Raw genomic sequence first — 13,269 nt, 5'->3', positions numbered from 1 at the left:
GGGCCCGCGGCCGCCATCTTAGAGCGCGGCGGCCGCCCGCCCGTGCCCGCGGCCGCGCTCCCGCCGCGCCTGCGCGCCCCCGGCTCCTCCCCCGCGCGTAACGGGGCTCCTGTGTCCGCAGCGGCCCCCGCGGGACGGGCGCGGGACGCCCCGCGCTGAGGATGCGGCCCCGGCGCGCCAGCGGCCAGCCCCGAGCGACGGCCACGCGTCCCGCCACCGTAAGTACCCGGCGCGGGGTTCCCCCGCCTCCGCCCCGCTAACGCCGCGGGCCCCGCACTCCTCTCGTCCCGCCTGCAGAGTTGTCGCCGCCTCCGCTCCGCACTCTCGGGGCGCCGGCCCCGGCCCGCCCGCGCCGAGGAGCCGCCGTCCCGCCGGGAGAGCGGCCCCGGGAGCTGCCCGGTCCCGGGCGCCGCTCAGGCCTGTCCCGGGACGGGCCGCGGGCGGGGGCTGGCGCTGGGAGGAGAAGGATCCGCTCTGTCCCCGGGGGCGCAGCGGCTCTCCCCCGGCCGCGTTTGCTGTTGTGTTGTGTAAAACTCCGCCTCGGTGAAATGGAAGCGAATAACGGTGCCGTCGCTGTGCTCCTTTACTCTGTGTTTTCTCGCGCCGTGCAGCGGGCTCTGGCCGCTGCTGCTCCTAGGCTGTAAGCTCTCTGGGCAGGGACAGCGTGCGACTGTGTCTGTGATGTGCTGTATGCATCGCCGTGGTGTATAAAAACCAGACCGAAATCACCATAAAGTGCTCACTCTGGGTCCCTGTCACTGTCTAAGTCCCAGTGCTAGTCACACAAAACCAGAGCTGCTGCTGTCAGGGTTCCTGTTAGCTCACTCTTTTCCCCTTCCCCGGGCTGTCAGGCCGCTCGGGTTTGATTACCCCTCATCGCAGCTCAGGGGCTGGAGCTGCCGGTGTGTCTGCACCGTCCTGGTTGGTGTGTGGCAGAGCAGGGAGCGCTGTGTGGCGGCTGCTCCCTCTGAGCCCTGGGCAACGGCACTGGCACGGCCCCGAGCCCGGGTGAGCACAGCCTGGGAAGGTGCTGATAGCCAGTGCTCCCCCTGACTTACTGGAGCATGTCCCTGGCTCCCCTGGGGAGCTGTGTCCCGGCAGTGTGTTGTGTGTGTACCTGCCAGGACACAGCAGCAGCTGCACGGTGCTGTTGGTTGGGGCAAAGGACTGAGCACACGCTTCTGCAGTCAGTGCCCCTGCAGCTCCTGCTTTGCAGCTCTGCATCCCCCTTGTGCTTCCGTCCCAGGCGGCTGCTGCTGGGCTGCCTCGGTGCCCAGGAGCTGGAGTGAGGGACTGGAGAGGGCACAGCGGGGTTGGAGTTCAGGAGGAAGTGTGAGTAAACAAATATTGCTCAACCCTCACCGGCTGAGGTGATGAAGCTGCTGCCACAGGCGCCGTGGCCTCTGGCCTTGGTTATTGTCTCTTCCTGGTTCTGAGCAGCAGCCAAAACTCCAGGTCTCCGTGGTGTCCCACACCTTCCCTTGCTTAGCCTGGCTGGAGGGATGGAAACATCTCCCGAGGTGCTGAAAGGGACGAGCTTCCCAGCCCTGGGCAGCACCACAGCGAGTCCCCAGTCAGGGGACACGCAGCTTAGCTCCTGGTCGTGGTTGGCTCCTGCTGCTCTGCTCCTCTGGGATAGCCAGCAGAGCTTTTATGGACAGGAAGGGGAGCGAAGGTGGATCAACCCCAATAAGTCAGCCTGCAGGCCGGGGCAGAGCTGCTGCTGCAGCGGTGACACGGGAGGCAGCGGGCTGGGACGCTCGGGCAGACCCACACGTGTGTGCAGGACGCTGCTGCTGCAGCCACAGCCTTCCCCTGCCCTGGGCTGCCAGAGCCGCGAGCCCCCAGGAAGCGGCAGTTGCTGGGCTGTTCTTGCCCTGTCCTCGCCCTGCTCATTGCCCCAGCAGCTCTACTTTCAGAAACTTCCCCAGGAGGGAGCAGTGACTGGGGGAGGAAAAGCCTGGCTGCTCTCTCCAGCTGGCAACATCCAGTGATGATTGAGAGGCGCTTTATTGTTTCAGCGGAGCTTCTTTTGCGTGACTGTTGTTACGCAGATGAAAAAGTACCCAGGGCTGGGAGGGCCTGGCTGAAGCTCTGCAGCCAGTCTGTGCCTGGGGCAGACCTGGGGCAGTGGAGCAGGAGCTCCCGAGCCTGTGTGTCTCTGGACCACGGGAGCTGCCGTTGCTGCGGCCCCAGAGCTGCTCCATGGAGCTGGAGGTTTTCAGTAACAGCTGGGTTTGCAAGTTGTGTGCAAATGCTGGTGGAGGGTGTCTCTGAGGGTAAGGGGTCAGATGTGGGCAGCAGTTCTGTGTGGCAGAAGGTGCTGCATATTCACTGGGTTTAGTTTTCATGCTCTCAGTCTTGATGTGTGGGACCAACAGGGCAGTCTGGGGAGAGACCTGACTGGACAGTGAGTGATGTGAGTGCTGGCCTTGACAGCTCCCTCCGTGGCTGGCACCACGAGCCCCCCATTGCCCTGACCCCCCGTTCCTCAGAGCTCCCTTTTCCTCAGCTGTTTTTTGCAGGGCTTTGGTGCCGGTGTGTGTGGACTAGTTTGCACTGTGGTTTATCGCAGGGAGGCACTTGCTGAGCCACAGCTGAGTGGATCCGGGCTCTTTCCCACTGTAACACGGGGTTTGTGGCCGTTTTTTCCCAGTGCAGTTGCTGAGAAATGGCCAATGAGAATCACGGCAGCCCCGCGGAGGAAGCGTCTCTCATGAGTCACTCACCTGGCACCTCCAACCAGAACCAGCCCAGCTCCCCCAAACCCCTGCGCCTGGTGCAGGACCTGCCAGGTACTGCCTCTGCGCTTGGGAAGGCTCTGCACCGTCCCACAGGCAGCAGTGGGGGGCAGCCAGGTGGGGTGTTGGGGGGCCGAGGGTGCTGCAGGTGTCAGGGTGTGCCGGGGACACAAAGGGCAGGGCTGGTGCTGGGGGCTGCTCCCCTCTGACTCGGGGGCTGTCTCCTCAGATGAACTGGTGCAGGCTGGCTGGGAGAAGTGCTGGAGCAAGCGGGAGAATCGCCCTTACTACTTCAATCGATTCACTAACCAGTCCCTGTGGGAAATGCCTGTCCTGGGACAGCACGATGTCATTGTGAGTACAAGCCCTCAGCTGGGGCTGGTTCAGAATTGGGGGATTCACAGGGGCAGGTGCTGTGGTCTCGTGCACTTCAGCTTGCACACGGGGAAGGGTCTTCTCTGCCTTCACAAGTCTGAGCCGAGTCCATCAGTGTGCTTGGTTGGTTCTTCTGGAGAGTTCTCCATGGGACACACTCAGTGCTGTGCCAGGCCTAGCACACTGCTCAGACATCACTGAGCCTGGGGCAGCTGTGCTGCATTCTTATCTTCTAAGTCCTAACCTCCCCCCCCCCCCCCCCCCCCCCCAGCACACAGACACAGGTGTAGAAGATAACTTTAAGCTTTCTGCAGGTGTGAGTGTTGGTGTCCTTATTGGCATCTGTGTGGGAGCTGTGGGAAGGGGGAGGTAAAGGGGACTTACTGCCTCTGTTGCGGCTGGTGGTGGCAGGAGCTGAGCTAACATGTGCTGTTGTTGTTGGACACTCATAGTCAGACCCTCTGGGACTGAATGCAGCTCCCATGCCCCTGGAAGCTGGGATGGTCGATAGCTCTGTGGAGAGCAAGCAGAGGAAGAGGAGATTCTCTGAGGAGGTTCCACCGAGCGGCAACAGCGTGAAAAAGGCCAAGGTGGGTTTGGAGTTGGCTGCCCCTGTGCCAGGCTGCTGCCCTGTACCTGTCTGTGGGGCAATAATTCATCTTTTCCACGCCAGGTGGACGTGCCAGGGAACTCCTCTGCTCAGCCAGTCCCCAGCTCTCCCAGCATCCCAGGGAGCTCTGTGCTGAAGGCATGGTGTGTTTCACCTGAAGATAAGCAGCAGGCAGCTCTTCTGCGACCAACCGAGTGAGTCGTCTCTGGGTTTCTTCTGTTCTTTGGCTGGTGGTAGGTTGGAGACACCTGGGTTTTGCAGGCATCTCTGAAGGGACAGAACACCCCCTGTGCCTTTGCAGGGAGCTCTGAAAGCCCAGGTTCCAGGCTGGAGAAACAGCCCAGCAAAGCGTGTTTTGAAGCTGGGTTTGCTAGGTAGGCAGTGATCTGGCCACCCTGGTGACATTTACCTCTGCCACAGGGTGTACTGGGACCTGGACATTCAGACAAATGCGGTGATTAAGCAGAGGGCACCGTCTGAAGTGCTGTCTCCACACCCTGAGGTGGAGCTGCTGCGGTCCCAGCTCATCCTGAAGCTGCGGCAGCATTACCGTGAGCTCTGCCAGCAGCGCGAAGGTGAGTTCGTGGGGCTCCTTCACCAGGCCTGCACTGCTGCAGGGCTCTTCCTCATGGCTTATGGCTTGTCCCTGTGGTGGTTGTGCTCTCTGTGATGCTGGTTGTCAGCTCCCCCACGAGGATCCTTGCTGGGGCTCCTGGGTGTCTCTTTATGCTGCTGACGAGGCCCTTTTGCTGTGCTTCTCCAGGCATTGACCCCCCAAGGGAGTCCTTCAATCGCTGGATGTTGGAGAGGAAGGTGGTTGACAAAGGGACAGATCCTCTTTTACCCAGTGACTGCGAGCCAGTAGTGTCTCCTTCCATGTTCAGAGAGATCATGAATGACATTCCCATCAGGTACTGGCCCAGGACTGGGCTTTGCTGGGACGGTCCCGTGTGAGCCATCTCCAGCGATTTCCCTGCTGCAGTTCTGTGCTTCTGTGTTTGGCCTTTGCTGGTGAGGTGGTAGGGTGCTGGTGACGTGAAGCCTGGGAACTGGACCTGGGCTCTGTGCCTTCCTGGCAGCTGGGGAACTGATGCCTGTGAATTTCACTCTACCTCAGGTTATCCAGAATCAAGTTCCGTGAGGAAGCCAAGAGGCTGCTCTTCAAGTATGCTGAGGCTGCAAAGCGGCTGATTGAGTCCAGGTGGGAGTTTCTCTGAGTGCTGTCACCTGCAGAGATGGGACAAAGACGAGGGGACTCTCGTGAGGGGCTGCTGCATGCCCCTCGCTCAGCGCTGGTCATGGCCTCGCTGAGGAAAGGCGAGGTTGGGAGGGTGCAGACAAAAAACAGCGGTGCTTGAGGCATCTTGTGAGAGGAGTGGTGCAGTGAAAGCTAACACTGGGAAGCCAAATGTGTGCAGAGACAAGTGAGTCCCTGAACACAGGACACGGGATGCCTTCTGTCATTATCCCCAAGGACAGACCAAGAGTGCTTGGGCTCTCCCTGCGGCTAAGGAGCAGCAAGCTTCCAGTGGCATTTCCACCAGGAATATTTCTGACACGTGCTGCCACAGGACAGAGTTGAAGGGAGAGCAAAGTCCTGGTTAATGGGGTCGTTTTCTGCGAGTCACAGGCTCAGAGCAGTGGCTGCGTTTCAAAGTGAGAGGCAAGGTCAAAACAGGCCACGTCCACGCTGCTGAATGCTGGATCTGCCTATGGCACTGCAGAGGGGACAGCAGACAGCTGTGTTCTGCCTGGAGTGGGGCAGTCCCTCGTCGTGCCAGTGTCTCCAGGGCAGGCCTGAGGGTTGACAGGGCAGGGATGTGAGGAGGTGTCAGCAGCTGTGCTCCCCACTGGCAGAAAGCCCTTGGGCTGCAATGGGAGGTGTTGCCTTGGAAGCCCTGGGTTGAGCTGTGCTGCTGTGCTTCTGCAGGAGCGCTTCACCCGACAGCAGGAAGGTGGTGAAGTGGAACGTGGAGGACACCTTCAGCTGGCTGAGACGGGACCATTCTGCCTCCAAGGAGGACTATATGGTCAGTATCCTCTGCCCCTCGCTTTGCTTTGCTTTGTGAAATGGGAATGATGGCAGCAGGGCCTGTGCATCCCTGGGGCTGGGGCTGTGAGGGTCTCTGTGCTTCTGCAGGACCGCCTGGAGCACTTACGCAAACAGTGTGGGCCCCACGTGTCTGCTGCAGCCAAGGACTCTGTGGAGGGCATCTGCAGCAAGATTTACTACATATCCCTGGAGTATGTCAAGAGGATCCGGGAGAAGCATCTGGCCATACTCAAAGAGAACAACATCCCTGGTGAGTGCTGGGCCCTGGAGCTGTGGTGCTGGTGGGTGCTGGGCTCTGGAACTGTGGGGCTGGTGGGTGCTGAGCCCTGGAGCTGTGGGGCTGGTGGGTGCTGAGCCCTGGAGCTGTGGGGCTGGTGAGTGCTGGGCCCTGGAGCTGTGGGGCTGGTGGGTGCTGGGCCCTGGAGCTGTGGGGCTGGTGGGTGCTGGGCCCTGGAGCTGTGGGGCTGCAGCACGTCGGGGTGAGGCAGCGCGCTCTGGCCCCACTCACAGCCTCTGCAGGGGAGGGAGGCTTAACTGGGGAATTGGGCCTGCCCCGGGGTAGCCAGCTATGAGAGCTGGGAAGGACCTTGGTGGGGGTGCTGGGGGGAAGCTGTCTGCCCTTCAGCCCTCGTGCCTGGAGTCGGCAGCAGGGCCTGTCCCAGCGCCTGTCGCTCAGGCCCCAACACACTGCCCGTGTCCTGCCTGCAGCTGAGGTGGAGGCCGCCGAGGTGCAGGACAGGCTGGTGTACTGCTACCCCGTGAGGCTGGCCATCCCCTCCCCACCACTGCCCAGCGTGGAGATGCACATGGAGAACAACGTGGCCTGTGTGCGCTACAAGGGGGAGATGGTCAAAGTGAGCCGCAACTACTTCAGCAAGCTGGTAAGGACCAGCAGCCCCCCGACCCTGACCCTGGCCTGCCCTGGGCCAGGGGTCCCCTCCTCCCAGAGGGGCTGCACTGAGGGCTGGGCTGTGGGTAGCAGGGGCTGCCCTGGCAGGAAGGAGGGCAGCTCTGTGACCTGAGGCAGGGCCAGGTGCCGTGGGTCAGCGTCTGTCCCCGTGCCACGGCTTGTCCACGCTGCCCCTCCTGGCTCTGTGTTTAATGGCCGGCCCTTCTCTTCCAGTGGCTGCTCTATCGGTACAGTTGCATCGATGACTCCGGCTTCGAAAAGTTTCTGCCCAGGGTTTGGTGCCTTCTCCGTCGATACCAGGTGCAGCCTGGGCACGTGCAGCAGGAAGCACCAGGGGCAGCCAGGCTCCTGCTCTTTGCTGGGGCTGGCTCGCAGGGTTTAGGCTGGGTCTGCTGTTGCTGCCAGTGCTCTGAGGCAGGGCTGCAGTCTGGGAAGCAGCTCTGATCTTGGCAGGAGACCAGTGGCAGTAAAGATCAGTTTTTAGGAAGGAAGCCTTGAGTCTGCCTTTGCTCTGAGGGTCAGCTGGGGGGTCGTGGGGGATGGTGGTGGATTGGTGTGTGGGGCCTGAGTTGGGTGAAATCTCTGAAGGACATTCTTGGGTACGTGCAGGGGACCTGCAGGAGTTTGAGAAGGGACAAGGGGGGGTCCTGCATACCCAGAGGAGTGGTGCATGCACGTGTGGACCTGGGCCCTGGGCAGTAGAGAGAGCAGCAGGAGCAGTGAGTGCAGGCTGGACTCACAGGCTTTGCTCTCCTCAGATGATGTTCGGTGTGGGCCTGTACGAAGGAACTGGTCTGCAGGGGGCTCTTCCCGTGCACATCTTCGAAGCCCTCCACAAGCTCTTTGGAGTGAGTTTTGAGTGCTTTGCCTCGCCCCTGAATTGCTATTTTAAACAGTACTGTTCGGCCTTCTTGGACACAGACGGGTATTTCGGATCCAGGGGGTGAGTCTGACGTTGCTCTGCCCTCGCTGTGTGTCGGGGGGGTCCTGTGCACGCGGGGGCTCGTGGAGGGTGACATGTCTGCGTTGGGTCTGGGGTCTGCTGGCGGGTTGGGGAGCTCGGGGCTGATGGGAGCCCATCTGCAGTGTGCCTGTGGCCTAGAGGGAGGGCCCCGCCCCGCGTGTGCTGCCCTGTGCGGGTCAGTGGGCAGTCCCCCCGCTGAGGAGCGGCACGTGCAGCTCTCGGCGTGTCCCAGGGACTGTCCTGCTGCTGGAGGCCGGGTCCTGTGCCACGCTCTGGGAACAGATGCTTTTCAAAGTGTGAAAATGGGAGTTCCAGCCTCTCTGATGGGGACCTTTGCCTCTTTCCTGCAGCCCGTGCCTGGATTTCTTCCCTATAAGTGGCTCTTTTGAGGCAAACCCTCCGTTCTGCGAGGAGCTGATGGATGCCATGGTCTCTCACTTTGAGGTGGGTGCTGTTCTGAGGCAGTCAGGCCCCTTCTCCCCACGGCAGGCGGGAGGCAGAGGGCTGCGGCGGTTCCTCGCGGTGGGACCCCGCAGCCGGGGCGTCCCTCGGCCTGCGCTGAGCTGCTTCATTTCCCGTCGAACTAGAAGCTGCTGGAGAGCTCCAGCGAGCCTCTGTCCTTCATCGTGTTCATCCCCGAGTGGCGGGACCCGCCGACGCCGGCGCTGACACGCATGGAGCAGAGCAAGTTCAAGCGGCAGCAGCTGATCCTGCCGGCCTTCGACCACGAGTACCGCAGCGGCTCCCAGCACGTCTGCAAGAAGTAGGGCTTTACCCAGGGCCCGCTGGGACTGACGAGCTGCTGAGGCGTGGGGCTGGGAGGGATGGGGAGTGGGGCACAGGCAGGGACAAGTGCAGCGTGCGCCCGTGCTGGCTGCTCAGGATGGGCACAGAGAGGGAGAGCTGCGTGTTCTGCTCACAGAGCTCGGGGGTGGGTACGAGCCTGGTCTGAGCAGGCCACATGTGTGGGGCTGGTCTCTGCTCAGCTGCTGGCCCTTGGACCTGGGCAGCCACTGGAGCAGCATCCTGGGGCGGCCGCAGGCTGCAGCAGTGCGATGTCACTTGGGGGAAGCAGAAGCGAGGGGCAGGAGGGACTTTGGTCCTCAGCACACTGAGCTGGCTCTTGGTCTGTTGGTGAAGCAACAAGTTCAAGCAACAACGTGTTGAAGCAACAAGTGCATAAACACTGATGTTCTCTGGACATGGTCAAGGCTGATGCCTTACCCTAGGCAGCCTGTGCTGGGACAGATCTCCCTGGCTGTGCAGGGATGCTGCCTCTCCCTTTCCCCAGGGCTGGCTGGTGCCGCACTGTGCCTGGTCTTTTCCTCACCACAGTGAGAGAAAGGGATGGAGGCAAACACTTGTGCTAACCATGACAGGCAGGAAGGGGAGGGTGGGTGTTGGGATGGGGGGCTGGGTGGCACTGACATGCCTCTGGGGCAAGGGGCTGGGAGATGCTGAGTGCCTGTTGCCTTTTCTTGCAGAGAGGAGATGTACTACAAGGCCGTGCACAACACGGCCGTGCTGTTCCTGCAGAACAGCGCCGGCTTTGCCAAGTGGGAGCCCACGCCAGAGCGGCTGCAGGAGCTCATGGCAGCCTACAAACATTCAGGCCGGACCCTCAGCTCCTCATCTTCCTCCTCGTCATCCTCCTCCTCCGTGTCCACAGCAGACAAAGAGCGGGAGCTGGGCCGAGAGCAGAGCAGCAGCCGGGACACTAATCCCAACTAAGGCAGCAGCGCAGAGGTGCGAGGCGGCAGGGAGGTGCCGGCGCCCCGAGGGAGGAGGCTCCCGGGGCCACAGGAGGGACTGCGACGGCGCAGCAGCGGCACCGGGCCCCTGCGCGGCGGCTCCGCAGCGTCCAACCCCCTGCGACTGCGCGGGGCCGGCAGCGCCCACGGGCCGGGCTGAGCCGCGGCCCCGGCGCCAGGGACGGAACCCAGGGGCTGGGCGGCAGCGCGCGGCGCCGGCCACGCCACGGCACCAGGACAGAGCCGCCCCGGCCGGGCCGCAGACGGCAGGACGGACAGAGGGACGGAGCGAGCGAGCGCCCGGCGCCGCAGCCGCCCGCAGACAGGGCCGGGCAGAGCGCGGGGCCGGCGCCGCTCCGTGTCCAGCGTGTAAATAGCCGCGTCCGTGCGCCCGCGCTCCTCGCCGGCCGCTCCCATCGCATCGTGTTTCTCTCCCCGTGTGCTCCCGTGTCCCCGCCGCCGTGCCCCGTGTCGGGCAGCAGCGGAGCAGGGCAGTTCCTTTGGTGTGTAAAGGTCTTTGCAGCTGTTTTGTAGTCGTTGTGGTTTGTATGGCGCGGCGCCTCCGGGCGTTATTTAACCTCCCGGGTTTTGTTTTGTAAGGATTAATTTAACACCGCTGACCATTTTATTACTTTTATCAAGAAGAGCAAAGTCTATTTTTGATTTCTGTTTCCTAGTTCTTAGGAACATTAAAAACCAGCATACAGCTCTGCCCGTGTCTGTCTCCTCTCTCAGCCAGAGGCCTCTGCTCACCCCCTGCCCTCACCTCTGCCTGGCAGGCTGCTGTCTGCCTCTGACCCACTCGCTGCTGTGCTGTCCTCACGGGGAGCTTTTTCCCTAATGACCAGTGTGAGCCCCCTAAAGCAACTGCCCCTGCCCCCCTTGCTCAGGGGCTGCTGCTGTGGGAAGGTTTGGCTTTCTGCTCCCTGCAGAAAGGTCAGGTTCTCTGACCTGGGTGTTCTGGGGCCTGAGTATTTCCTGGCTTTGCTCCCGAGCCCCTTTGCCTCTGGGCAGCGCTGCAGCTGTGGGGTTTGCTGCCCCAGGGAAGGTGGCTGTGGGGTGAGTGTAGGTACAAATATGACTTGGACCAGCCAGCTTGAATAAAGATGGTAGGGACAAGTTAATGCAGCTGGCAAGCTACTTCCAATTATCAGAAACAGGTGCTGTGAGTTAATCAATTGGGCCCTGGGTGATCACATGGGCGAAGCAGCATATAAGAAAGTAGCTGGCAAAGGCAGGGTGGCTTCGAGTCAGCTCTGTTGATTGTACTATGTTGCCTGTGTACGTCTCTGCACGTGCATTACCCAGCTGCTCTACATCTTTGAAAATAGCTTGCACCATTACAACAGGTGGGTCAAGATCCTGCTGTAATCCTGCAGCCTGATGGGGCCACGTTCTGTGTCACAGGGCAACGGTCACCAGGTTGATGAGTCAAAAGCCGGGAGAGGAGAAAGCGCCATGAGCCGTGTGTGTGTCACACGCTGCTCCGTGTTGGGAGCCCCACGCGCTGCCCACTCCCGGCATCACAGCTCCCCAGGGTCAGGTCCTCAGTGCTGTCCTTGAATGACACTCGGGACCATGGGGAACCCTGGCAGTGAAAGGAGGCTTTATAAAGTCTTTTCCTCCTTTTACTTGCTTTCCTCCTTTTGTTACTTCGAGCCAAGGCAGGGTTGCTCAGGGTTGTTCATGAAGTGCTGGTGAGCACACCAGGTGATGTCGGGAAGTGACAGCAGCCCTCCTCCTTGGTCAGTTTGTCCTCAGCCAGTCCTCTGCCTTCCTCCCTTCGGCGATGGACCTGCGTAAGTTACCATACTAAGTACTTAATTGCCAAGGTCTGACAGCAGAGATGAGACGGTAGCCGAGGAGCTCCGTGGCATGGCTTCCTCTACAGCACATCCCATTTATCCCGACAAAGCCGGGCCCACGCTGGCGGTGCTGAGCCCAGGGATCCCTCGTGCCCCAGGTGACAGAGCCCTCCCCCACGGGCACCCCCCTGCCTGAAGCAGCTGCTCCCCGGGCCGGGCAGCAGCCGCCTGCTCGCAGGACAGGGAAGAGCAGCGGCGGCTCTCGGCACCAGCCGTGCAGAGCCCCAGCCGCCCGCAGCCCCCCGCGTCGGGAACGAGCAGCCTCGGGGCCGCGCGGGAGCGAAGGGGCCGCAGCGAGCCGCCCCGGCCCGCCCCCCCGCCCCGCCCCGCTGCAGCCCGGCGGGGGCCGGTGCGGGGGCCCGGCCGTGCCCCGCGCCGCGGGCCTGACCCTGCGCTATCCGGGCCCCGCACGGCCCCGCACCGGCCGCGCACCCGCCGGCTCCCGGCGCGGTTGCCGGGCCGACGCGCCGCCGGTGCCGCAGCCCCGCGCCGAGGCCGCCCCCGCGGCTCATGGGGCGCGCGCCGCCGCCGCTGCCGCCGCGGGGCCGGGCACCGACCCACGGCCGCGTCCCGCCCACGAGCCCCGGCGCGGGCCGCAGGTACGCGGGGTGCGGGCCGGGAGCCTGCCCGCCCGGTGCCCGGGGCTGGGCGGGGAGGGGGCGGCGGGGGAGCCGCGGGGCAGGGGCTCCCTGCAGCCGGCGGAGCCCGGAGCCGGCCCCCGGGGAGGCTGCGCGCACGGGGAGGGGGATGCTGCACCGGGGAGCCGGTGCGCTGCAGCCGGTCCCGGGCTCCGGCGTCCCCACGCTGCAGCGGGTCCCATCCCCTGAAAGATGCCTCCCCGCGCCCCCGCGAGCCGCTGGGTAGAGCCGGCCCCGGGGACGGGGCCGCTGCCGGTGCCCCCTTCCCCCGGCCCCGCGGGGCTGACTCGGACTCTGCCCGTGAGGAGCAGCCCGGCCCGGTAACCTGCCCCCCCGGACCCCGCTCACAGCCGCCTCCTTCTCCCCGCAGCCCGGCCGGCCGCCAGGCAGCCCCCCGGGAGCATGACCCAGCAGGAGCGGCAGCGGGGGCCTCCGGCCCCGGAGCTGGAGTGCAAGATCTGCTACAGCCGCTACGACGCCCGCGCCCGCAGACCCAAACTGCTCGGCTGCGGCCACCGCCTCTGTGCCAAGTGCCTTCGCAAGATGGTGGCTCTGGGGGACGCGTCGCCGCACCGGCTCCGCTGCCCCTTCTGCCGCCGGCACAGCCCGGTGCCCGGCGGGGACGTGCAGCGGCTGCAGGACGACGGTGACGCGCTGGCGCTGCTGACGGGCCGCGAGCGCGCCGAGGAGCGGGGGCCGCCGCGGTCCCCCGAGGTCCTCCTCTGCCCCAGCGTGCTGGAGCCAGCACCCAGCCCCGACTGCCTGGTCGTCACCATCCTGGAGGTGCCTGAGGACGTGTCCCCGCCGGAGGGCCTGGGCGGGCTGGAGGTGGTGCGGCTGTACCGTCCCGCCAGCCTGGGCGCGCTGCCCTGCCGCGGCCCCGGGCACAAGTGCCGCTCCTGGGGGTGGCGAGCAGTCCCCCGCTTCATCCTGGGCGTCCTCTGCCTCCTCTACTTCAGCTCCCTGCCCTTCGGCATCTACCTCTTGCTCATCGAGCACCACAGCCTGGGCATCATCCTGGTCAGCCTTGTGCCCTCCACCCTCCTCCTCTGCATCGTCTACAGCCTCTGCCAATGTCTGTGCCGCGAGGTCTTTGGGTTTCCCCGCTCCTGATCGCGTGCATCGAGCCCTGTGCCCGCGACGGGGAGGCTGTGGGGCAGGTCGAAGCGTTGTCCCTCGGGGTACGGCTGTCACCCCCCCTCAGCTGACCCACGGCGTGGGGGCTGCCTGCAGCACGTGGAGATGCTCAGCGCATGTTGCCTTCCCTTGCAGAACAGCGCCGGCTTTGCCAAGCGGGAGCCCACGCCAGGAGCTCGCTGCAGCCTACGGGCTGGACCCACAGCTCCTCATTCTCCCCCTCCA

General features: G+C 63.6%; 1 protein-coding gene across 1 annotated transcript; it reads left to right on the top strand.

The window, feature by feature from the left end:
• Positions 1 to 108: 108 nt before the first annotated feature.
• Positions 109 to 10,114, top strand: PCIF1 (phosphorylated CTD interacting factor 1). The gene is made up of 16 exons (XM_062009136.1): positions 109 to 218; positions 2,657 to 2,795; positions 2,971 to 3,095; positions 3,569 to 3,706; positions 3,790 to 3,920; positions 4,147 to 4,301; positions 4,490 to 4,637; positions 4,844 to 4,927; positions 5,657 to 5,756; positions 5,867 to 6,029; positions 6,488 to 6,660; positions 6,903 to 6,989; positions 7,448 to 7,632; positions 8,004 to 8,097; positions 8,241 to 8,416; positions 9,138 to 10,114. Exons 2-16 carry the CDS (start codon positions 2,672 to 2,674, stop codon positions 9,382 to 9,384), a joined length of 2,130 nt encoding a protein of 709 aa, XP_061865120.1. The 5' UTR covers positions 109 to 218; positions 2,657 to 2,671; the 3' UTR covers positions 9,385 to 10,114.
• Positions 10,115 to 13,269: the final 3,155 nt, after the last annotated feature.

Source organism: Colius striatus, chromosome 16, assembly GCF_028858725.1.
Source record: "Colius striatus isolate bColStr4 chromosome 16, bColStr4.1.hap1, whole genome shotgun sequence".
Taxonomy (NCBI): domain Eukaryota; kingdom Metazoa; phylum Chordata; class Aves; order Coliiformes; family Coliidae; genus Colius; species Colius striatus.
The sequence above is the reverse complement of the archived record's forward strand: the minus strand, read 5'-3'. Positions and strand labels throughout refer to the sequence as shown.

Excerpts from the sequence above, each read along its gene's own strand:
- PCIF1 (XM_062009136.1), top strand. The coding sequence starts at position 2,672 with ATGGCCAATGAGAATCACGGCAGCCCCGCGGAGGAAGCGTCTCTCATG. Across the intron at positions 4,638-4,843 it reads ATGAATGACATTCCCATCAG|GTTATCCAGAATCAAGTTCC; the intron begins GTACTGGCCCAG and ends ACTCTACCTCAG. Across the intron at positions 6,030-6,487 it reads CAAAGAGAACAACATCCCTG|CTGAGGTGGAGGCCGCCGAG; the intron begins GTGAGTGCTGGG and ends TCCTGCCTGCAG.